Source organism: Macrotis lagotis, chromosome 3, assembly GCF_037893015.1.
Source record: "Macrotis lagotis isolate mMagLag1 chromosome 3, bilby.v1.9.chrom.fasta, whole genome shotgun sequence".
In the NCBI taxonomy this organism is placed as follows: Eukaryota; Metazoa; Chordata; class Mammalia; order Peramelemorphia; family Peramelidae; genus Macrotis; species Macrotis lagotis.
The window spans coordinates 165,864,393-165,890,080 of record NC_133660.1 but is presented as its reverse complement, the minus strand read 5'-3'; the positions used below and the strand labels follow the sequence as shown (position 1 = coordinate 165,890,080).

Here is a 25,688-nt window from a genome sequence, read left to right as displayed (position 1 = left end):
CCACGGGCCTCGTGGCTGATGGAGGGGGCCTGAGCGGCCCAGGCGCACGAGGCCACGTGACCGGAAGCCGCTGAGGCTGACGGAAGGGGCCTGAGCGGCCCAGGCCCACGCGGCCGTGTGACCGGAAGCCGCTGAGGCTGACGGACAAATAGAGGGAGAACAGGGCAGCGGCCTTGGACTTTGTGCCCCTGGAACCGAGGAGTCAGTGGTCCTGAGGTCAGTGGGTGCGGGGCCCGTGGGGGGGCGAGCTTGGCACCACAGGCCTTGTGGCTGACAGAGGGGCCCGAACGGCCCAGGTGCGGGGCGTGGACAGCTGCCGGGCGGGGCGCGCGTGACCGGAAGCCGGCGAGGTGCCTGCGCGGCCTCTTCCTCGCCCGAAGCGCGGTGATTTTGGAGGGAAGCTTGGCGCCCTGGGCGGAGGCCGGAGCACACTCGAGGCTTCTGAGCCGCGGAGGTACGGGGAGCCTTCGGGAGAGGGGCTGGGGCCGGGGCCGGGGCGACTCGAGGCTCCGAGGGCCAGTGAGGCTTGAGATACGGGTGTTAGACTGGGATGGTGAGCGGTAACGGCTTCAACACCTCAGACGAGGGGTCCTCACGTCTGCCCGGCGGGCATCTATTCGGCGCCCACTACCATGCGCCGGGCACTTGGCAGAAAACAGACACGTGAAGCCACCCACGGCTTCCAAGAGCTGAGGGGCTGGCGCTGCCTGGCGCTGGGGCCCTTCACTGCCACCGAAGGGCCAGCTGCAGGCGGGGCACAGCCGTGCCGCGGGGGGAAATCCAAGCGCCCTCCTGGGCAGCTTGGAATGAGCTCGCTGGGCGTGGGGGAGGGGCGGGGCTTCCGGCCCCGCCCCTCCAGGCCCCGCCCCCGGCCCTCGGCGTGGGGGGGGCAGTTCCTGGGCTTTGTCTCCGAGGCCAGCCCTCTCCTTGCGCTGCGCGTCTCCTCACCAATCCCGAGCCCGAGAATCCCGGGGCGGAGACTCCCTCCACCCGGCCCCCAGCCTCGCCCCCTTACACGCGCTCTCGGAACTCTCGGGCTGACGGACAGCCGTGCGGTCCAACCGGCTGGCGGCACAGGCGGCCCCCAGGCGGGGCTGGGGTCTCGGAGGCCAATCGCCCGGGGCCCGAGGGGCGGGGCCCGCTCAGCTTCCTCGGTCGCCACCTAGCGGTCCTCCCGCCCCCCAGTCATCCGCTCACCAATGGCGGGAGAGGGGGGCGGCGCCGCACCGGCCGGAGAGCCAATGGGGCGGGCGGCCTCGGAGGCCGCGGCGGGTACCCTGCCAGGAGCTGCTGCCAAGCGGCGGGGGCACCGGGAGGCGGAGAGCTGAGGCCGGGCGGCAGGAGCCGTGGAGGAGCCGCACGAAAATGCACTCGGATGCCGCCGCTGTCAGTGAGTAACGGCCGCGGGCAGGGGCGGGGGCGCGGCCCGCCGTGGCGCTGCGGGCGGGGGAGGGGATGACACCGGGTCCCCGGCCGGAGGGAGGGCGGCGCCGGCGGAGCAAGCGGGCGGTGCCGGGGCTGGAGCCCGCCGACCTCCCGGGGGGCAGGAGCGTGGCCTGGCGGGGCGCCCCGCGGACCCCTGGGGGAGCGGCTTGGGGTGGGGGTCCGGGGGGGGTGAGGGGACAGAGCAGGAGCCGCTGAAGTTGGGGTGAGACGCCGAGACGGGCGGGGGCCGGGGCAGCCCGAGGAGCGTGGGGGGCGGGATCGCGGCACCGCCGTCCGTGGGGGAGGGGGACGGCGTGGGGATGGCGGGACTGGCGAGGGGGCGCCGGGGCCCCGGCCGGGGGCAGGCCGGCCTGCCGGTGCCGGAGGGGGCGCGGGCGGGGGCGCGATCGAGGGGGAGGTTCCCGGGCCAGTATGACGGGATGGAACTTGTCCTCTGGGCCCCCCTTGGGTTCCCTTCCCCGCCCCCTCCTGCCGGGTCCTCGCGTTCGGGCCCCTCCCCCATGCCGCGGGCCCGCTGACCCGGCTGCTGGCCCAGCCTGAGGCCGGACGCCGCCGCCGCGCCCCGGGGAGCCGAGGTGATGCCCAGAGGGGCAGGCCGGGGGGGACGGGTCCCCGTGGGCTGGGAAAGGCGGAGGCTGCGGCGGGGGGCGGCCCGGGCCGGGGGCCGGGGGCCGGGGGCCGCTTTTGTGTAGGGGCAGATCGGGCCGGCCCGGGCCCTGCAGCCCCGGGAGAGCCGCGGAGGAGTTCGAGGGGAGACCTCGGGCTTTCCTTGAAGCCACGGGGCTTGAAGGGGAAGGTGGGTTTTGCAGGCATCATGGGACCTGTAGTCCTGGCGAGCCAAAACACGCTTGGGCCGGCGCACGTGGGTGAGCATCCACCTGCCTCATCCAGGGATGTGGACCCGGGTCTAGTGGGTTTGCTTCTGCGCCTTAAAACCAAGGACAGAAACCTTTAAGCGCGGTAAATGCACTTCTTGATGACATCGGTTACAGCAGTTGGCAGAGCTCTGAGTTTGGGGAACCTTGTTTTGAAGATCGGGTTGAGGCAATAAGAAACCAAAAACAAAATGAAGATAAGTTATTATACTTACTGCCAATTTTTCAAGTATACTATGTGTACTAGGTTGAGACTGGATGAAAAGCACTCTTATTTTTTAAAAAAGCATCCTATTCTCTATCTCCCCCCCCCCCCCCCCCCCCCCGCTATTCCAAATATTTTAATAAGAGTTCTCTGCAAGGCATTTAAAACACCAATTTGGAGAGAGAAAGAATACAGAACACAGGTAGCTGGGAGCTGAGGAATTTTCTTGATTTTGGGCAGATCTGAGAGCCCACTGCTTTCTGATCAGCCTTGCACTGCTCTATAATCTCATATTTCTCTTTCTCTGTGTCATAAATCTCTCCCGATAGTGGGTGAGGCAGAGGAAGAGGTGGCAATGACATATTTCTGATGGATCCTTCGTAGAGAAACAGGATGGATGGTCAGAGGTTCAGTTGCCGGTGGCAAACTACTAGCCAGCTGCTTCAGGAAAAGCACACACTTGCCCCTGTGGCCACCAAGTGAGCAAGATCAGAACTGTGCTGGGGGTGATGCTAGCCTGAAGTTTCCTCACAGGCTGGCTGAATGTGTTTTTGCCATGACTTTGAAGTTTTCTAAGCACATTATCAGTAGGATAATACCTGGGCATTTTGCAAATCTTTACCACTAGGTTTCCTGTATTTGTGTCACTACCGACTGGCTTTGAGATAGTAGCTGGCACCCTGGTCTTTCTTTTTCCTTTCAATCCGGGTTTTTGGTGCAGCATATTTCCGCTTGTACGTGACTCTGTGGGAATACATTGCAGACCTGGAGTATCTGCCTTTTCCTCCAGCCAGGACTGGGCTTGGACTGTAATGCTTTCAAGGTTTTTTCACTACCTTTTCAGCCCCATCTTCCTTTTTGACCTTCCTTTTTTTTTTCTTTTCTGACCTTTTCCTTTGGAGCCTTTGGGGGGGGAGGGGGTTTGTTCACCATCTTGAGAGAAGGGAAAGAGCCTTTTTCTCCATTTGGGGTTAAGTGGCTTGCCCAAGACCACACAGCTAGGTAATTGTTAAGTGTCTGAGGTCACATTTAAACTCAGGTACTCCTGACTCCAGGGCCGTGCTCTATCCACTGCACCACCTAGCTGCCCCAATGCTCTAAATTTTAACTGTCTTCCCCATATATATATATATCTTATACCAGGCCTCAAAATATTGATGTTTCTGGTTTATACATTTTTTGTATGTAATTTTTAATCATAATTTTTTTTTCTGGTACCTTTGTTCTTTTTTTTAATTTTTTTGTGTGTGTTTGGTTTTGTTTTTGCAAGGCAATGGGGTTAAGTGATTTGCCCAAGATCATATAGCTAGGTAATTATTAAGTGTCTGAGAAGAGATTTGAACTCGGGTCCTCCTGACTCTAGAGCTGGTGCTCTATCCACTTCACCACCTAGGTGCCCCTCTTTTTCTTATTCTTAAAGACAAAAAGCCCATAATTGTTTTGATTCTAAACTGTGTGAGATTATTCCAGTTTTCTGAGAATTGATTGCTGACATCTTTTATCCTTTTCCCTCTCTTTCTCCCCCCACTTCAATAATTTTTTAAAGTTATATTTATCTAAGACAAATGGGGTTTTTAAGTGATTTGCCCAAGGTCACAAAGCAAGGCAATTATTTAAGTATCTGAAGCCATATTTGAACTCAGGTCCTCCTGACTCTAGGGCCAGTACTCTATTCACTGTGCTACCTAGTTACCCCCTCCAATGATTCTTTAAAGCAATAATTGTTAGTATACATTAATGGACAATGTAATTGTCCTACTACTCTATGTAGCTAGTTATCCTTAAAGCAGTAGTGATAATATTTTATCTCTGAAATATTGCATAGAAAATTATCTTCATCAAATGAATATATATTTCTCTTATATGTTATTCTGTGACTAGGTGACATAATGTACAGAGCTAGTCAAGATCTGAGCTCAAATGCAGTGTGACCCTGGACAAGTCACTTAAATTCCTCTGTATGCCTCAGTTTCCTCACCCAGATAGGGATAATAGAGTTTTGAGAATCAAATGAGATATTTGTAAAAAGTAATTAATACTGTACCTTGCATATAGTGAATGCTATAGAAAATGTTAACTGTTATTTTTATTATTATCTTATATACTATATAATGCAACTGCTCAGAGTTCCTTTATTCTTAATAAATGACCTTACAAAATTATGAAGTGGCACTGTCTTAGGCCAGTATTTCCAGCACATTTGTAGCCAAGAGAAAAAGGTCAAGAACACAAAAAATATTTACCCTTCAACTCAGAGTCAAAGTTTTACAGATACTTGAGGCAATAATAGGAATTGCCATTAATGGATAGAGAGCATTGGACTTGGAATTATGAAGAAATGGGTTTGAATCCTGCTGGAGCCACTTAATTGGCTCATGTACCCTGGACAAATCACTTTTCTTTTTTCCTCATCTGTAAAATATTGAGATTGGACTTGATAGTGGACTTCTAGATTTCTTTTCAGTTTTAAATAAATGATCCTATGTAGGGCTAGTGTTCATATTAGTACTCATAGTCTTCCTTTTTAAGCTGGATATCCCACAGACATCTCAAACTTAGTGTAGACATGATAGATTTCATTCTCTTTTCCCTCCAAACCCATTCCTTTTTTTTTTTTTTAAAGAAAGATTTTATTTATTTTGAGTTTTACAATTTTTCCCCTATTCTTGCTTCCTCCCCCCCCAGGCAGTCTGTTAGTTTTTCCATTATTTCCATGGTATACATTGATCCAACTTGAATGTGATGAGAGAGAAATCATATCCTTAAAAAAAGAAAAATAAAGTATAAGAGATAGCAAAATTACATAATAAGATAATTTTTTTTCTAAATTGAAGGTAATAGTCTGTGGTTTTTTGTTCAAACTCCACAATTCTTTCTATGGATATAGATGGTATTCTCCATTGCAGACAGCCCAAAATTATCCCTGATTGTTACACTGATGGATTGAGTAAGTCCATCAAGGTTGATCATCACCCCCATGTTGCTGTTAGGGTGTACAGTGTTTTTCTGGTTCTGCTCATTTCACTCAGCATCAGTTCGTGCAAATCCTTCCAGGCTTCCTTGAATTCCCATCTCTCCTGCAAACCCATTCCTTTTCAGTATTTCTGTCAAGGGTACCACCATTCTTCTAATCAACCAGGTTCAAAAGTTCCATATCATTAACTTCCACCCACTCAGTTGCCAGTTCTTGTCATTTCTACCTCTCCAATAGTTCTTTTCCCCTTCTCCTATAGACATTCATATAACCACTCTAGTTCAGGTCTCATCAACTCTCACCTGGATTACTGAAAAGTGGCAACCTCCTGACTTCCATTCTTATGCCATCTTCCACACAGCTGTCAAAGAGATTTGCATTTTAGGAGTTGACTCAGTATATTTCAGTGGCTCCCTGTTACCTCTAGGATCAAATATAAAGCCCTGTACAAGCTGACCCCAACCTTAGTTTTCATGCACGTTGTGGTTCAGACAGACCTGATTCTTTATACATAGTTCTTTATTACTTGTTTCAATGTCTTTGTGATCACCATGCCTGGAATGTACTACCTCTTCACATCTGCCTCTTAAGAATTTTCTTAACTGCCACTTTTAACAAATCTTTACTTATCCCTTTATCTATTCATACCTTTCCCCTCCCCCTCAAATTATCTTATCAGTTTTGTCTATATATAGATTCCTATGCATTTTTTTCCTCCATTGCCTAGATTGGAATCTCTTCAAGGGCAGGGCCTTTTTTTTCTTTTTTAAATCCCTAGGTCCTAGCATAGTGCCTAGAATACAGTAGGCATGGAATAAATGCTTGTTGATTGATTTAACCTTCTTATGGGAAGTTTTAAATCTTATTTATTTATTTGTATATATATATACATATATATTATATATATTTTTAAGTTACAAAATTTTCTTCTACCCTCCCTTCCCACCCCCCCTCAGTGGTAAACTGTCAGGTTAGTATTGTGCATACATATTTTGATAAACTGTTTACAGATGAGTTATTTTCTGTATGAAGAATTAGGATTAAGGGAAATAGATACATAAGAGATAATTTTTATAAAGCTTTCATCAGATTCTGCAAGTTTTTTGTGTGTTTTGTTTTTTCTTGCTCTGGATGGTGATAACATTGTCCTTAACTTCTAATACAGTTGTCTTAGCTTTCTGAGCTGCTGAGAGAAGCTGCTTCTATCAACGTTGTTCGTCTCACAATGTTGTTATGTACATTGTTCTCTTGGTTCTATTCCCTTTGCTCAGCTATCAGATCCTGTAAGTCATTTCGTGCTTCTCTAGAGTCCCACCATTTATGGTTTTTCATAAAACAATAGTATTTCATAGTATTCATGTACCATAACTTGTTTAGCCATTGCCCAATTGATGGATCAATTTCCGGTTCTTTGCCACTAATAAAAGAGCTGCTATGAATACTTTGAAATATATGACTTTTTTCCTTTTTTATAATTTCTTCTAGATAGAGAAATAGAATTTGAATTCTTGGGTCAAAGGGTATGAATGGTTTTATTGCTCTTTAGACATAATTCATTATTGCTCTCCAGAAAGATTGGATCCGTTCACAATTCCACCAGCAATGCATTGATGTCCCAGTCCTCTCACAACCTCTCCAAAATTGATCATTTCCCCTTTTTCCTCATCTTGGCTAATCTGATAGGTTGTGAGGTGATACCTCATTGTTGTTGTAATTTGAATTTCTCTAATCAGCAATGATTCGGACCATTTTTTCACATGATTATATATAGCTTTAATTTCATCATTTAAAAAACTTTGTTAATGTTTTTTGACCATTTGTCAATTGGGGAATGATAGGCAGTTTTCAAAGCAGAAGGAACATTCTCTCAAGTCATCTTTTAAAAGTCAAGTAAATCATTCTATAAACATTTCTGCAGATCCATTGTAAAATTTTACAATTTCACAATTTTTCTCCCCAATCTTGCTTCCCTCCCCCCACCCCTCACAGAATGCAGTCTGATAGCCTTTACATTGTTGTTATGCTATACATTGATCAAAATTGAATGTGTTGAGAGAGAAATCATATCCTTAAAGAAAAGATCAAATATAAGAGATAGCGAATAAGATAGCATAATAAGACAACTTTTTTAAAAAAATTAAAGGAAATAGTCTTTGGTCTTTGTTTAAACTCCACAATTCTTTCTTTGGATACAGATTGTATTATACATTGCAGATACCCTAAAATTGTCCCTGGTTGCAGTGATGAAATGAGCAAGTCCATTTAGACTGATCATGAACCCTATATTGCTGTTAGGGTTTACAATGTTCTTCTGGTTCTGCTCATCTCACTCTCTGAATTCCCATCCTTCCTGGTTTCTAATAGAACAATAATGTTTCATAACATACATACATATACCATAATTTGTTCAGCCATTCCTCAGTTGATGTACATTCACTCAATTTCCACAAACCAGACTGCTAAAAACGAATGATGTTTTTACTCTTTCTCATGATCTCTTCAGGGAATAGACCCAGAAGTGGTATTACTGGATCATGGGGTATGCACATTTTTATTGACCATTGGGTGTACTTTCAGATTGCTCTCCAGAAAGGTTGCATGAGTTCACAGCTCCATGAACAGTGCATTAGTGTCCCAGATTCCCCACATCCCTTCCAACATTGATCATTTCCATTTCTGGTCATATTGGCCAGTCTGAGAAATGTGAGGTACCTCAGAGATGCTTTAATTTGCATTTCTCTAATCAGTAATGATTTAGAGCAATTTTTCATATAGCTATGGATCACTTTGATTTACTGTAAATTGCTTCTGCATATCCTTTGACCATTTGTTAATTGGAGGATGGGTTTTTTTTATAAATTTGACTCAGTTTTCTATATATTTTAGAAATGAGTTTTGTCAGAAATATTAGTTGTAAAAATTGTTTCCCAATTTACTGTATTTTGATCTTGTTACAGTAATTTTGTTTGTGAAAAAGCTTTTTAATTTAATGTAATCAAAATTATCTAGTTTGTTTTTGTTTTGTTTTGTTTTTTAGGTTTTTACAAGACAGTGGGGTTAAGTGACTTGCTCAGGGTCACACAGCTAGGTAATTATTAAGTGTCTGAGGTCAAATTTGAACTCAGGTCCTCCTGACTCCAGGACTCATGCACTATCCACTGCGCCACCTAGCTGCCCTCTCTAATTTATTTTTAATATTGTTCTCCATGTCTTCCTTGGTCATAAACTGCTTCCCTTTCCATAGATCTGACAGGTAATCTCTTCTTTGCTCTCCTACTTTGCTTATAATAATTGTCTTTTATGCCTAAATCCTGTACTTATTTTGATCTTCTCTTGGCAAAGGATGTGAGGTGTTGGTATAATCCAAGTTTCTACCATACTAACTTCAATTTTCCCCCAACAGTTTTTTCGAAGAGAGTTCTTATCCCAGAAGCTGGACTCTTTGGGTTTATCAAACAGAAGATTACTATAATCATTTCCTTCTATCTCTTTTGTATCCAATCAATTCCACTGATCTGCCACTCTATTTCATAGCCAATACCAGATAGTTTTGATGATTGATGCTTTATAATATAATTTTAAATCTGGTAGGACTACGCTACCCTCTGTTGCACCTTTTTTTTAAATTAAATCCCTGGAAATTCTTTTTGTTGTTTTTTTATTTTGCAAGGCAGTGGGATTAAGTGACTTGTCAAAGTCATATAGCTGGGTAATTAATAAGTATCTGAGGTCAAATTTGAACTCAGGTCCTCCTGATTCCAGAATTGGTGCTCTATCCACTATGCCACTTAACTGCCCCCCCCCCCCCCGGGAAACTCATGACTTTATTTCTCTGTGTAAATTTACTTAACATTTTTTTCTAACTCATTAAATTAATTTTGGGGGATTTGTTTGGTAGGGCACTAAATAAATAATTTAATTTAGGTAGAATTGCCATTTTTATTATATTAGCTCATCCTATTCAAGAGCAACTGAGGATTTCTGAGAGTTTATTTTATGTCCTGCAACTTTGCTAAAGTTGTTAATGGCTTCTAGTAAATTTTTAGATGATTTTTTAGGATTCTCTAGGTATACTATCATGTCATCTGCAAAGAGTGAGAGTTTTCCTTCTTTCCCAATTCTAATTCCTTCAATTTTTTTTCTTTTATTGCTGAAGCTAACATTTCAAATAACAATATCAAATAGTAGTGGTGATAGCAGGCATTCTTGTTTCACCCCAATCTTACTGGGAATGCCTCTAGTCTATCCACATTGCATATAATGCTTGTTGATGGTTTTAGATAGATACTGTTTATTATTCTAAGGAACAATCCATTCATTTTTACACTCTCTAGTGTTTTTAGTAGGAATGGGTGCTGTATTTTGTCAAAAGCTTTTTCAGCATCTGTTGATATATTTTGATATAATTAATTATACTGACAGTTTTCCTAATATTGAACTAACCCTGCATTCCAGGGATAAATCCTACTTGGTCATAATATATTATGCTAGTGATAACTTGTTGTAGTCATTTTGCCAAGATTTTATTTAAGATTTTTGCATCTATATTCATCAAGGAGATAGGTCTATAATTTTCTTTCTCTGTTAACTCTTTCTCATTTAAATATCAGCACCATATTGGTGTCAGAGAAAGTGTTAGGCAGAGTTTCATCTTCACCTATTTTTCCAAAGAGTTTATATAGAATTGGAACCAATTGTTCCTTAAATGTTTGATAGAATTCGCTTGTGAATCCATCTCTCTCTGGAGATTTTTTCCTAGGAGTTCAATAATGGCTTATTGAATTTCTTTTTCTGCTATAGGAAGGGATGTGGGGAATCTGGGAAACTAATGCATTGCGTTTAACCAATGCATTTAACCTGGGCAACTTATATATTTGTAAATATTCATCCATTTCACTTAGATTATCAAATTTATTGGCCATAAGGTTGGGAAAAATAATTGTGAATTATTACTTTAATTTCCTCCTCATTGGTGGTGGTGAGTTCACCTTTTTCCATGAATGATACTAGCAATTTGATTTTCTTCTTTCTTTTTTTAAATCAAATTAACCAGAGGTTTATCAATTTTATTGTTTTTTTTCATAAAACCAACTCTTGGTTTTATTAGTTCAATAATTTTCTTGCTTTCAATTTTATTAATTTCTCCTTTAATTTAGTTGCATGTCTTTAGTTCATTGATTTCCTCTTTCTCTAATTTATTCATGTAAGCATTAGAAGATAAAATATATCCCCTGATAACTGCCCTGGCTGTATCCCATAAGTTTTGGTGTGTTGTCTCATTATTGTCATTATCTAGGATGACATCATTAATTCCTTCTGTAATTTGTTGTTTGATCCACTCATTCTTTAAAATGAGGTTATTTAGTTTCCAATTAGCTTTAGGTCTGTCTTTCCATTGCCCACTATTGCATGTGAGTTTTATTGCATTATGATCTGATGTATTCACTATTTCTGCCTTTCTGCATTTGATTATAAGGTTTTTATGCCTTAGTACATGGTCAATTTTTGTGTAAGTGCCATGTACTGCAGAAAAAAAAATTATATTCCTTTCTATCCCCATTCATTTTTCTCCAAAGGTCTATAATGTCTAGGTTTTCTAACATTTTATCTACCTCCTTAATTTCCTTCTTTTTTATTTTATGGTTAGATCTATCTAAATCTGAGTGTGGGTGGTTGAAGTCTCCCACTAGTATAGTTTTTCTGTCTATGTCTTCCTATAACTCAACTTCTCTTATAAGAATTTAGATACTGTACCACTTGGTGCATACATATTTAGTGTTGAAATTGCTTCATTGTCTATAGTATCTTTTAGGATATAGTTTCCTTTTTTATCTCTTTTAATGAGATCTATTTTTGCCGCTGCCTTGTCTGAGATAAGGATTGCTACACATGCTTTTTCACTTCAGCTGAAGCAAAACATATTTTGCTCCAACCTTTTACCTTTACTCCATATGCAGTTCTCTGCTTCAGATGAGTTTCTTGTAAGCAGCATATTGTAGGATTCTGGTTTTTAATCCACTTTGTTATTCGCTTATTTTTTATGGGAGAGTTCATCCCATTCACATTCAAAGTTATAATTACTAACTCTTTAAACTTGCCCTCCAAGCTATTTGTTTGTATTTTCACCCCTTCGTACCTTCTTCCTTCTTTTAGTTCCTCTTTTCCTCCCTCCCCTCCCCTTTTAATACTTGAAAGGTAAGGTAAATTTCTCTACTTAATTGAGTGTTTTTATGTTAACTTTAGGCCTAATCTTATGAGAGTAAGATTCAGGTAGTTCTCACTGCCTCCCTTCTTCCCCTCTATTGCAATAGGTCCTTTGTACCACTTTATGTAATGTGATTTACTAAATTCAATCTCCTCCATCCTCCCATCTCTTTACTGTCCCTCCTTTTTAAAGAGATATTATTTTTAAATCATTCTATCAGAGTCAATGATAAGTCATGAGTGTCTATTACTTCTGGCTAAGTATATTCTCTCAAATAGAGTTGCAATTCTGAAGAGTTATGAGAATCTTTCTCCCAGATGGGGATATAGCCAGTTTCATCTTTTTTGGATAGCAGTTTTTTCCTTTTCCATTTTTTTTGCAAGGCAAAGGGGGTTAAGTGGCTTGCCCAAGGCCTCACAGCTAGGTAATTATTAAGTGTCTGAGACTGGATTTGAACCCAGGTACTCCTGACTCCAGGGCCGGTGCTTATCCACTATGCCACCTAGCCGCCCCTCCTTTTTTAACCTTTTATGTGTCTCCTGTTTGAAGTCCAGATTTTCTCTTTACCTCTGGTCTTTTCATCAGGAAAAGTTGGAATCTCCTAGTTCATTAAATGTCCATCTTTTCCCCTAGAAGTAACGGCTCGGTTTTGCCAGACAGTGAATTTTTGGCTTCATCCCAAGCTCCCTTCCTCTTCAGAATATCACATTCCAGACCCTTCAGTCCCTTAATGTTGATGTAGCCAGGTTCTATGTATTCTTTACTGTGGCTCCTTGGTATCTAAATTTTTTCTTTCTGACTGCTTGCAGTATATTCTCTTTCATTTGATAGTTCTGGAATTTGGCCATAATATTCCTTGGTGTTTTTATTTTGGGAATCCCTTTCTGGAGGAGATCAATGTATTCATTCTTGTTTTTGTTTTTTGTTTGTTTTTGCAAGGCAAATGGAGTTAAGTGGCTTGCCCAAGGCCACACAGCTAGGTAATTATTAAGTGTCTGAGACCGGATTTGAACTCAGGTACTCCTGATTCCAGGGCCGGTGCTTTATCCACTGCGCCACCTAGCCACCCCCAATGTATTCTTTCAATAACTTTTTTTGCCCTCTGGTTCCATGAGATTGGCAATTTTCCATCACTGATTCCTATAATATTGAGTCCAGGCTTTTTTTTTTTTTCTCTTCAATGTTTTCAGGAAGCCCAACGATTCTTAAGTTGTCTCTTCTAGATCTATCCTTGAGGTCAGTTGTTTTGCCAATAAGACATTTTACATTTTCTTCTGTTTTTTTGATTTTTTGGTTTTAACAGATTGTCTCATGAAGTCATTACTTTCCACAGATTCCATTCTTTTTTTGAAGAGAATTTTCTTCATTTTACCTTTTGCCATTCCTTTTCCAGTTGGTCAGTTCAACTTTTCAAGTTTTCCATTTGCCCAATTGAGGTTTTAAGATAGTTATTTTCTTTTTGGATTTGTCCAGTTCTATTTTCCAAGGGTTTGTTTTCTTGTTTCAAGGTGTTAATTTTCTCTTGAATTTCTTTTCACAATTTTTCTAATTGATTTTTAAACTCCTTCCTCATTTCTTTTAGGAAGTCTTTCTGGGCTGGAGACCAATTCATATTCTCCTCAGAAGTTCTAGATCTCTCTGAGATAGGATCTTTGATTTCAAGATGGTTTTCTATAAACCCCCCTTTCTGCAGGCCTTGCTTTGTTTTCATAAGATCTTGTGTTGGGAGAGGGGCTGGTTCACAGATCTTTGGTGTTGAGATCCCTAGAAACTTTGCTCACTGGGTTTAGTAACAACAAGTGGGATGTCCAGTAGGGGAATGCTGGTTGCTTTCTCTGGAGTGTCTGTGACCTTGATTTGAGTCCTCCCTAGACCTGCAGACGATGGGGGGGGGGGGCTACAGCTGGATACTGTTATCCTTGAACAATGTGGTCTGGGCCCTATGGCTAGGTAGTTAATCTCCCCCTATTCAACAGAGAGAGCTCTGCTGCCCATGTTTGAGCCTGGGAGTAGGGGTAGGGTAGGCTCTTACTGTGTTTGTTCTGGAAAGAAGGCTCTGCTGAAAGTATGGAGCTTATGCCCTGAGCCAAGTGCATCGATGTCTAGCTGTACTCTGTAACTCTCTGTTCTGGAATACCCCTCCAACCCCACTGCCCCTCCCCAGACTACCGTTCCCACAGCCAAAGCCTCTGTGACTGCGTCTGATCTTGGGTTGGTCCTTGGGCTTCAACCCACTACCCCTGGACTAGCTCTCTGCTCTCTTTCCCCGTCTCACCCATGCTCCCCTGAGACAGACCTTTATGTTAGATGTTCTTCTCCTAGTTTCTTTTTCTGGGTTTTGTTGATTGAATTTCTGTTAAGAGGTTCTTTTCATGTTAGTTCTGAGGGAAAGCCAGGAGACCTTGGCACAATTTCTGGCTTTTCTTTGCCATCTTGTCTGGGAGTCTCTTTTGGACATTTTAACTTCTTTTGACTGCTACAAAAATTTTTTCATCCCTTGTTCTATGTCATTGTAGCAATCTGTGTTATATTCTCGGATTAATGAAATGCTGTTTGATTTTTGAAGGAAAGAAAAAATTGGTTTATATTTGTCATCTAAGAATCTGCAGTTCTTTTTGTATATTTTCATCTATATTTTTCCCATTAAAAATTATTTTCATTGGGGTGGCTAGGTGGTGCAGTGGATAGAGCACCAGCCCTGGAGTCAGGAGTACCTGAGTTTAAATCCGGCCTCAGACACTTAATAATTACCTAGCTGTGTGGCCTTGGGCAAGCCACTTAACCCCATTTGCCCTGCAAAAACCTAAAAAAAATTATTTCCATTTAGTTAAATATAAGTCATACTTAACTAGCAGTATTACAGGTTTCCTCTTGGCATTATTCACCAACTCTACTGCTGTTTCATTCTTCCATGTTTCTGTTTCTGTTTACTTTGTTCCTATGCTCAAAATTCTGCATTGGTTCTTCAATTTCTATTAAATAAAATTCTACCTCTTTAGCTTTCATTCAAAGCCTTTCACAATCTGGTGCCATCCTCTCTTTCCAGTCTTAGCTCACATTTCACTCTTTCATGCTCTATACTTACTAGCCAAATTTTGAAATACGCTATATTTTGTTTCCTAAACTGTGCTACATACCATGTTTACTAATATTGTAGTAAAATGAAAAAGAGACTGGACTTTACAGTCAGAGGATTTGGCCAAAAACTTTGGCTTTGTTCTTGTTGCCTTGACCAGTTGACCTTGGCCAAGTTAATATCTCTGCGCCTCAGTTCTTTAAAGAATCCTTTCCATCTCTAAATTCTGTGATCTGTATGCCTAGCATCCAGTGTCCTTTTCCTCAAAGTCTTCTGTAGGAATCTAATTCATCCTTTAAGGACAAGTTAAATTCTGCCTCTTCCATGAAGAATTTCTTGGTTTTCTTTGTTAGTAATGATTTTTACTACTTTAGAATTCATGTAGAACTTTATGATAATCTTTTGGCCAGGTTTTTGTTTTATGTTTTTTGTATTTGTTTCATTTTGTATTGTAATTATTAATGCCTCTATCTTATTTCTTTACCAGTTATAAACTCCTTCTGAGCAGGTAGGAGGAGCTTAAAGGTAATTTTGGTGAAAGATTTTTTTTTTAAATTCCAGGTTCTTAACTTAAGATTGATCCAAAACTAATTTTTTTATTGATTTGAGTACTGTACTCATCTTTTGGTAATTTTATGTATTTAAGAACATTATTCTGGGGCAGCTAGGTGGTGCAGTGGATAGAGCACCGGCCCTGGAGTCAGGAGTACTTGAGTTCAAATCTGATCTCAGACACTTAATAATTACCTAGCTGTGTGGCCTTGGGCAAGCCACTTAACTCCACTGCCTTGCAAAAAACCTAAAAATAAATAAAACATTATTCTGAGAAGGGGTTCATAGACTTGACCAAACTGCCAAAGGTGGGGGGGGTCCATGTCACGTAAGATTTAAAAAAAATCTGTGTTTAACACATTGTTCTTGATTAAATGGGTGAAAATGTTCTTTTCTTTTCCTTGTTCTTTGGAACCTTTTTTTGAGATTAGAGTATATTAAATATTGCTATTTCCTGGTTTTCTCTAATAAGTACCATTTTCTGGTATTAAAAATCTCTTTGTGTCAACAACAGAATTAGGACACTAGGAAACTTTGCCTTTAAAGTTTAGAAAGCAAATTTGACAAGTTAGAAATGAAAAGAAGATGAATGTTCTGGGGTTAGTCAGAAATTAATACTCATAGCTTTCTATAGGTGTTCACCTTGAAATGAGTTTTAAATCTTTTAAAAGCTTGTTCTTTGATTAATTTATTGCTTATTTTGAAAGTGAGGTTAAAGAAAGTATCTCTTGATAATTACTTTATCTAAAAGAAGCATGGGGAAACAAAAAGGGAAATAAGTAGCCTAGAAATTGCAATTTTTCAAATGATTTTATTCCTCGGTGTTCAGTTTTTGAGCATCTGTATACTTTACTTCAGGTTTGAATTGCTTTGTTTCTAATAGAATGATTATGACTAATTGAATTATTTTTAGCTTAAAAATTATTTTTGTGTGTCTTCCATGTCATATATATTGGTATGTAATTTAATGATGGGAAAAAACTTTTTTCCTCCCCCCTCAATGCCATCGCTATCTCTGAAAGTGAATATTTAGTATGTCCTATGAAACATTTTCTTTTGTAAGAGTTTGAAAACATGACTTGTTGGAAAACATTCATGATATTTGAGAAGAAAAAATTCACTTGAAACTAAACCATCCAAACTCTTCTGCAAAAGAGTAGTTCTTGCCAGACCTTTTCTCACATTGTGTCTCGACTACAGAAGAGAGTCTAGAATTCTTAGCTGAAGGTCACCAAAGTTCATCAGGGAAGCTTTGTACTTTAAATGTGTCTTTAACAGATTTACTTTACCTAGTTACCTTTCTTGCATTCTTGTTAGCATTGCTGTTGACTTTTAGGTCCAAATGAAACATTCCCTTTCATTGGAGAATTGTGAATGTGTAGTGTAATTTCAAATCAAAACTATCCTAGTGAAAAAAAAACACTGAATATGGAAGATCATTTGGTTAATTAATTTTAAACATTCATTTGGGCATAAGAGGAGCATCTCTTCTCAGGGTTGTTGTTAACATAAAATAACATAAAAAGTAGCTTGCAAACCTTAAAGTGCTATCTATAGGTGAACATGTTTTCTTTTTCCTTGTTCTTTTGGAACCTTCCTTTTTGAGATTAGACTATATTAAATATTGCTATTTTCCTGGTTTCCTCTAATAAGTGCCACTTTCTGGTTTTAAAAATATACCAGCTACTATTAGTAGTCCTTTCATGTGAATACTATAATTATTCATTTTCTAGTTTAAGATAGCACAAACTGATGGATTTATCCATAGGAATTAACAGTCCTAGATTGTGAAGTAAACGTTTCCCTTTCTTAAAGCTATACAATCCAAAATGATATTAGAATCATACTACCTATTACTGCTGCTAGCAAAATTCCTGTAATAGAGAGTATGTAGAGCTAGTTGCTTTGTTTAAACTACCTAACTTAACTATTCCAGAATTATGTGTCCCATGTTTCCCTTCTCCAGTTTTCTTTGCTTAAATGGGCTGGCTCCTTCTCCCTCTCTGTTCCCATGCATGATTTACTTATCTCTATGTAGTAGAATATTCTTCAGAAGTCACTTCTATAGGAAACCTTCCTATACTTTCCCTCTATTAATTATTGGTGTTTCTTCATTTTACAGTTAGAATATAACTGCTTTTATTTTTTTGTCATTTTATCCATATCACCAACCAAAAAATCTTCATATGATGCTGCTTGCATTTACTTCTGTGACTTGCTTCTAATCATTGGGGTCGAAAAAGCATTAGTTAAATGTTTATCTTTGGTTGCTGATATAATATGCTTATTACATATTTTCAGAAGAAAAACCAAAAGTGGTAGAGAAGAAAAGAGATAAAACAAAAATAACCGAGATTAAAGAGAAAAAAAACTTGTTAGTTTTTTTTAAGGATAAAAGAGTATGTGGAGAATAACTGCTATAATAACTGCTATACACATAGGTCTTATTGTTTAACAAAGTACTTTATTTACATTTGAATCACAACAACCTTGGGAAGTGGGTATTAGAGCTGTTGTCCACATTTTACAGATGAAGAAACCAGTTCAGAGGAAGGGTGTGAGAGCTCCTATCCTTTCTCATTCCAGTTCTGGCATTCTTTTCATTCACTTTGAAAAGTAAAGAATAAAGCCAGAAATCATAGATTAATTTTCTTCTGATCCTGAGCCAGGTGAAAAATATATCTGTACTTATTATACATGCAGACACATGCATTTATGGGTTGTTTGGCCACACCGCGTGTGCGCGCGCGCACACACACACACACACACACACACACACATTCTCACACACACACACACATTCTCACACACACACACTCACACATTCTCACACACACTCTCTCTCTCTCTCTCTCTCTCTCTCTCTCCCCGTCTCTGTCTCTGTCTCTCTCTTTTTCTCTCTCTCACTCTATTCTTAGACAATGAATGACTCTGGGTTGTGAATAGTGCCTGCAAAAATTAGTTCACCCAGATTATCACATTGATTCTCTGGATCTTGTTTTAAATCTTTGACCAAGTCAGAGAAAAGTTGAGATATTCCCAGGACTTAGCCTTCCACCACTTGACCTCAATTTTTTATACTATCTCATCTCATTTAGCCCCCTCCTTACCAAATTGTTGGAATTGATTGAGTATAAGGGTTGTTTGATTCTTTCTTTTTTTTTTTTATCCTCAGCCCTTAGCACTACTTGGCATATGGTAGAGGCCTGGTTAATGCTTGTTGATTGATTGGGTGATCATTTTTACCTGTCCAAATTGAAGAATTCCAATAAAAAAATTACTATTTTTTTCTTAATGTAGAAATGACTAGGTTGAGATCATATAGATGGTTAAATTTAATTCATTTTAAAGAGAAGATATATGATTTGTATGATTACTAAAATACCCCAAGTCATATGTGTAGTACATATTTATCATTTTTTGGTAAAATTCACCAAATGTCTTCCTTACTTTTCTTTTTTCCTTCCTTCCTTCCTTCCTTCCTTCCTTCCTTCCTTCCTTCCTTCCTTCCTTCGAAAGTTGAATTGAAAGAATCTTTCAGTTTTTTTAAAAAATTATTTTCCTTCCACACAAACCATATTGAAAGTCATATGATTTTCTTTGCTGGCTGCTTCTTGTCCATAAGTAAGAATGCATATTCTGCAGAGTTGCACACATTTAGCAGAAAATAAATCAGTCAATAAATGTTTATGAAGTGCCTAAGTGTATGCTAAGTGCTGTGGATACAAAGAAGGCAAAAGGCAAGCTCACAAAAGAAATTGGAAGAGACTACAAAAATTATTTTATACAGAATAAATAGAATAATGATGTCATAATATTGGAATCCAGTTTGCTAATGTCCAGGAATTCCTTCGGCATCCACCCCAAATATTTAGTCAAGTAAAATAAATTTACCCTTTGTTAAAATAATATAGATTCTCATATTTAATCTACCTCTCTGTCAGGAGATGAATATCACAATTTGTTATTCCTCTGGAGTTATCGATGATTGCTTTGATTTTCCATTGATCAGAATTGTGTGCTATGAGTTCTTATAGCTTTCAAAGTGATCTGTTTTTATATTATTGTATAAACTATTTACCTGGTTCTGCTCATTTTACCCATTAGTTTTTACAAGTCCTCAATTTTTTTGTAATATTCATATTATAGTATAAAATGTTTTCTGATTTTGCTCACTTTATATCAGTTCACATAAGTCTTTCCTCCTAATTCTTTGAAATGATCTGTTTCCTTATTTCTAATAGCATGATAAAATTCCATTATATTCAGCCATTTGTTCAGCAATTCATTTCTCAATTGGTGGGCATCCCCTTAGGATCTAGCTTTTTTTTTTTGCTTCTACAAAAAGATCTTCTGTAAATAATTTTGCACATATAGGATTCCTCTTTACTCTTTTGGATTAGATCTGACTGTAGCATGTCTAGATCAGAGGCCATACACACTGTTCAGTAATTTTTGGTTATAGTTACAAATTGCTTTCTTAATGGTTGTGCTTATTCACAGGTGCACCAATATGTTGAACATTAATGTGCTTGTTTTCTCACAGCTCCTTCAGAATTTGTCATCATCTATCTCTGTTTTTCCCATTGCATTTCTCGAATTACTAGTGCTTTGGAGCATTTAGAAATATGGCTATTGTTAGCCTGAGTTTTTTCTCTTGAGAATTACTTTCATGTCCTTAGACCATTTATCAACTGGAGAAAGGCTTTTATTCTTATAAATTTGAATCAGTGACATATCTTATAAATGAGATCTGAATTAGACTTGGTATGAAGATTTTTTCCAAGTCATTTGTTTTCCCTTTTGATTTTTATCTCTATTGGATTTGTTTTGCCAACATTTTAAAATTTTATGTAATCAAAATTATACATTTTATCTTCTGTGATGATTTTAATTCACTATTTTGGTTTTGAATATTTCTTCTATTCATAAAGATAGGTAATTTTTTCCATGTTTCTCTTAATTTGTTTTTGATATTGTCTTTTACATTTAGTTCATGTAGCCATTTTAAGATTGTTGGTATAAGGTATTAGTCTTCTTAATCTAATTTCTTCCATACTATTGTCTAATTTTCTGTGTGGTTTTTATGAAATATTAAGTCCCAGTAGTTGTGGTCTTTGTGTTTATTAAATAATAGACTACTGGGTTCTTTTGCTTTTTCTGTGTTCTATATCTAATCTGTTCCACTGATCAATCTCTTTTATTTTTTAACTAACCTGTTTTGAGAACTACTATTTTGTAATACAGTTTGAGATCTAGAATTGCTAGGGTGCCTTCATTCCCATGTTTTTCTTTCTTTTAATATTCTTGACCCTTTTTCCCCTTCCATATGAATTTATTGTTTTTTTTCCTAATTCTATAAAGTAATCCTTTGGTAGCTTGATTGGAATAGCATTGAATGAATATAAATTTATGTAATATCATTTTTATGATGTTGATTTGTTCTTTCTATGAAAGTTAATATTTTTCTAATTATTTATATCTATTTCTGTAAACAGCTGTTTGTAGTTCTAGTTTTGTATATGTCTTGGAAGATAGATTTCCAATTTGCTATATTCTATAGTAATTTTAAATAGAATTTCTCTTTCTCTTCCTAGATTTTACTGAAATCACATGGAAATGATGATTTTATGAATTTATTTAATTTTCTGAAAGTTTACTGTTATTGTTTCAGTTAATTTTGGTCAATTCTTTTGAGTTCTTTAAACATGTACACCATCATGTAATTTGTAAAAAGTGCAAATTACTTTTCCTATGCTTAGTCTTTCAATTTCTTTTTCTTGTCTAATTGCTTTATTCAGTATTTATATTTCAGTACTGTGCCAAATAATAACAAACAGTGAATATCCTTGGTTCAAACCTGATTTTATCTGAAAGAATTCCAAATTAGCCTTATTACATTTAATGCTAACTCTTGGTTTTAAATATATACCAAATTTCCTTTTAAGAAAATGTCTAACTCCTCTGTTTTTTAGTGTTTTTAATAGAAATGGGTTTTGTATTTTGCTAAAAAGCTTTTTCTTACTCCAGTGTTACAGGATTTTCATTTTTTTATTAATTAGATTAATTATATTTCTGCTTTTCTTAATATTAAACCAACCCTCCATATGAAAAAAATGCTCTAAATCATTAATTATTAGAGAAATGCAAATTAAAGCTTCTCTGAGGTACCACCTCACACCTCTCAGATTGGCCAATATGACCAGGAAGGATAATGATCATTGTTGGAAGGGTCCTGGGCAATCTAGAATACTATTACACTGTTGGTGGAGAGCTGTGAACTCATCCAACCTTTCTGGAGAGCAATTTGGAATTATGCCCAAAAGGCAACAAAAATGTGCATACCCTTTGATCCAGCAATACCACTACTGGATCTATACCCTGAAGAGATGATGAAAAAGGGTAAAAATGTTACTTGTACAAAAATATTTATAGCAGCCCTGTTTGTGGTGGCAAAGAATTGGAAATCAAGTAAATATCCTTCAATTGGGGAATGCCTTAGCAAACTGTGGTATATGTATGTCATGGAACACTATTCTATTAGAAACCAGGAGGGATGGGATTTTAGGGAAACCTGGAGGGATTTGCATGAACTGGTGCTGAGTGAGATGAGCAGAACCAGAAAAACACTGTACACCCTAACAGCAACATGGGAGTGATGTTCAACCTTGAAGGACTTGCTCATTCCATCAGTGCAACAATTGGGAACAATTTGGGGCTGTCTGCAAAGGAGAGTGCCATCTGTATTCAGATAAGGAGCTGTGGAGTTTGAACAAAGTGCAAGGACTATTCCCTTAATAATTTAGGAAAAAACAGGTATCTTTTTGTCTGATCTTGTTACCTCTTAGACTTCTCTTCTTTAAGTATATGATTTCTCTCTCTCATCACACCCCAATTTGGATCAAGGTACAACATGGAAACAAAGTAAAGACTGACAGATTGCTTTCCATAGGGGGTGGGGTGGGGGGAGTAAGATTGGGGAGAAAATTGTAAAACTCAAATAATATCTTTAATAAAAATTGATTAAAAAAAAGAAATCACCAAAATACAACCAAAAAAATATTAAACCAACCCTGCTTTCAAGATGTTAATCCAGTCTGGTTGTAGTGTATAATCTTTTTGATGTGTTATTTTAATTTCTCTTTGCTAATATTTTTACTTAAAATATATGTATCAATGTTGATTTAGGGATATTGATATATAATTGTTTTTTGATTTTGACTCTAGGTATCAAAATCATATTTAGGTTATAGAAAGATCCCTTTTTTCTACTCTGTTCAAAGTTTATGTAATGTTGGAATTAATTGTTCTATGAACACTTATTTGGAAGCTTTTAGGGAGGAAGGGGGGTTCATTTATAGATTTTTTAAAAGATGGTGACTCTATAAATTGTTTTGATCCTGCTTATTTTGTCCTTTATTATGTCATGTAAGTCCTCCTAGGTTTTTCTAAATTTAAATTGTTATTTCTATAGTGTAGTAATATTACATTACATATTCATATACTTTGATTTGTTTAGCTAGTTTCCAGTCAGTGGTTTCCTATTTTATCTATAGCTCTTTGCTACCACAAAAATTGTTACCATAAATATTTTTAAATTTGTGGGTCTTTCCCCTCTTTGGGGGGGGGGTATCACGGGATTAAAGAATATTACAGTTTAATGTCTCTTTGGTTATAGTTCCAAACTGCTTACCAGAATTGTTGGGACTATTTCACAGTTACCAGCAAAATGCATCAGTGTTCCTGTCCTTCAAAGCCTTTCTATTTATTGTCAATTTCCATTTTTTTTTTTTTTGCATTTGCCAATTTGTTGATTATGAGATGGAACAAGTTTTAATTTGCATTCCTTATTATTAGTGATTTAGAAAATTTTTTCCATATTTGTTCATAGTTTTGTTTTCTTCCTTTGAGACTATTTAGTCACTTTTTTGGTGAATATTTTTGTTCTTATTTGCATCAGTTCTCTATATGATTTAGATATTCTTTTATCAGAAAAATTTAACACAAATTTCTCCCCAGTTAAGTAATTCTCTTCTAATCCTAAAGGCATTGATTTTGTTTATACAATAATTTTTCAATTTTTTTGTAATCAAAATAGTCCACTTTATCTTCTCTGTCCTTTGTCAAAACTGTTAACATAGTTATGTCCCTATATTTATTTTATATTTATAATATATATTAAATCATATTCATTTGAGTCTTTACATATGTATTCATTTGAAGCTTATTGTGGTATATGCTGTGAGATTTTGGGTAAAATCCAATTTCTGGTAAATTGTTTTACACTTTCATTAGCAGTTTTTGTTGAAAAATAAATTTTACCTAAAACCCCAGTACTTGGAATTTCACAGTTTATCAGCGTTCTGTTGTTTTTAGATCTTGCAGACCTTAACTTTCCCAGTAATGACTTTTTTTTTGGTAACCAGTATCAACTAGTTTTGATGATTACTGTTTTGTGATAAGGTTGGAGATCAGGTTTTCACCTCTGGTAATAATGCCTATAATTGCTATCAAAAATTATGCTCCAATTAGATTTAGGGTGGTTTAATAAGAATAGCACTTGATGAAAATGACTTCTGAACTCTTATCCTAAACTCTGGTACAGATGAGTTTTGTGGGTGAAAAGCTTAGACAGGCTACCTTTCTGGTTCTCAAAAGACTTTCATGTCCAGCTTAAATTGCTTGAGGTCATTTGGAAATCAATTTCTAAAATCATACTTTTGTGGATATAGCCAATGTAGAGGTTAAATGCAAACAAAGTATTAATCCTCAGGGATAGCATCATTTTGTAAAACAGCAAAAACTCAGTGATCATAGGAAGAGAACAATGAAGGTTTTAGTTTTCATATGAGTGAAAATTTTCTTAATATAAAAATTTTAATATAAAATTTTTTCCTTCTTGTTTAAGATACTTGTTAAATATTAAAAATAAACTTCTGATGAATCTAGTATGGCCATTTAGATCCTTAATATTTATGAGGGTTTCCTGTGTTACATAAGTAACAAGTTAGATTTATATCCTTTTCTACACTTTGTAATCAAGATGTTTGATGAAGCCTCCAATATCAGCTGTGTGATCCCAGGAAAGTCTCCTCATTTTCTCAGTGTGTGTGTTTCCTCATCTGTGAAATAAGAGTAATAATGCATGTATTATGCCAAAGGGTCACTGGGAGAATAGAATAAGAGGATGCAGTTAAACTTCTGTGAAAACCTGAGAATACCACATTAATTTCTCTTAATTTTTCAAGGCAGTAAACATTGATTAGGCATCTGTTGTGTTTAAGACATGGACTTGGGATTGGGAAGACTCCTCTTCCTCAGTTCAAATCTAGTCTTAGACATTTAGTAGCAGTGTGACCCTGGGCAAGTCACTTCACCCTGTGTACCTCATCTGTAAAATGGACTGGAGAAGCAAATGACAAGCCTCTGTAGTATCTTTGTCAAGAAAATCCTAAATGGGTCATGAAGAATAGAACGCAACTGAAAGAATGAACAGCTAATGTTGGTAGGCATTTAAAACATTGTGGAATTATTTCCTAAATCTAAAAATATCACTCAAAACATAGTAATTAATATGGTATATCAAAAATGAAAAATGCAAGTAAAATTTTACCATTTATAAAGAACTCTGAGGGGCAGCTAGGTGGCGTAGTGGATAAAGCACCGACCCTGGAGTCAGGAGTACCTGGGTTCAAATCCGGTCTCAGACACTTAATAATTACCTAGCTGTGTGGCCTTGGGCAAGCCACTTAACCCCATTTGCCTTGCAAAAAACCTAAAAAAACTCTGCTGGAGCTAGATTTTAATTCTTACCTATATAACCTCAGGCAAGTGATTTAACTTCTTTAAGTTAAGGCAAAACCCAGGCTTCCAGGGGCTTGCATTCTAAAAGCAGCTTGGTAGTGCCACAGTGGAGAAAGGACCAGTCCTTGAGTCAGGAAAACTTGAGCTCAGATACAGCCTTACATCCTAGATGAGGGATTCTGGACAAGTCACCTGACTCTTCAGTTTCCTCAGCTGTAAAAATGGGGATAAAAGTAGTTCCTTCTGACTTTTCAAGATTGTTTTTCTGAGATAATATTTATAAAGTGCTTTTGTACTTTATAGGTATTACAGAAATGTTTATTCCTTTCCTTTTCTTCCTGTACATATACATTTCTATACTTACTCAAGCATATATGTATATATTTACACATTTTATATATGTCACTTTTAAAATGCAGAGTGAGAGTTTCACTCATAGCAAAGGGAGTGGTAGGAGATTAGTAAAATATTTACTGATTTACTGAATTACCTTTGTTTACCCTTTATCCAAACAATTTATTTGGTAACCAAAGGTTTTTCCTTTCTTTCTA

At 38.3% G+C, this 25,688-nt stretch overlaps 1 protein-coding gene across 6 annotated transcripts in view; it reads left to right on the top strand.

The window, feature by feature from the left end:
* The first annotated feature begins 1,015 nt into the window (after positions 1–1,015).
* The window catches only part of DCUN1D4 (defective in cullin neddylation 1 domain containing 4), a 103,802-nt gene continuing 79,129 nt past the window's right edge, over positions 1,016–25,688 (top strand). Inside the window, exon 1 of one of the 6 annotated variants that reach the window (XM_074229467.1) lies at positions 1,016–1,390. In XM_074229467.1, the coding sequence (XP_074085568.1) occupies positions 1,366–1,390 (25 nt within the window). In that variant the 5' untranslated portion in view covers positions 1,016–1,365. Of the gene's footprint in view, positions 1,391–1,942; positions 2,022–2,668; positions 3,006–25,688 lie in introns of those variants that run through there. The other 5 variants (XM_074229466.1, XM_074229472.1, XM_074229470.1 and 2 more) reach the window with 5 other exon arrangements.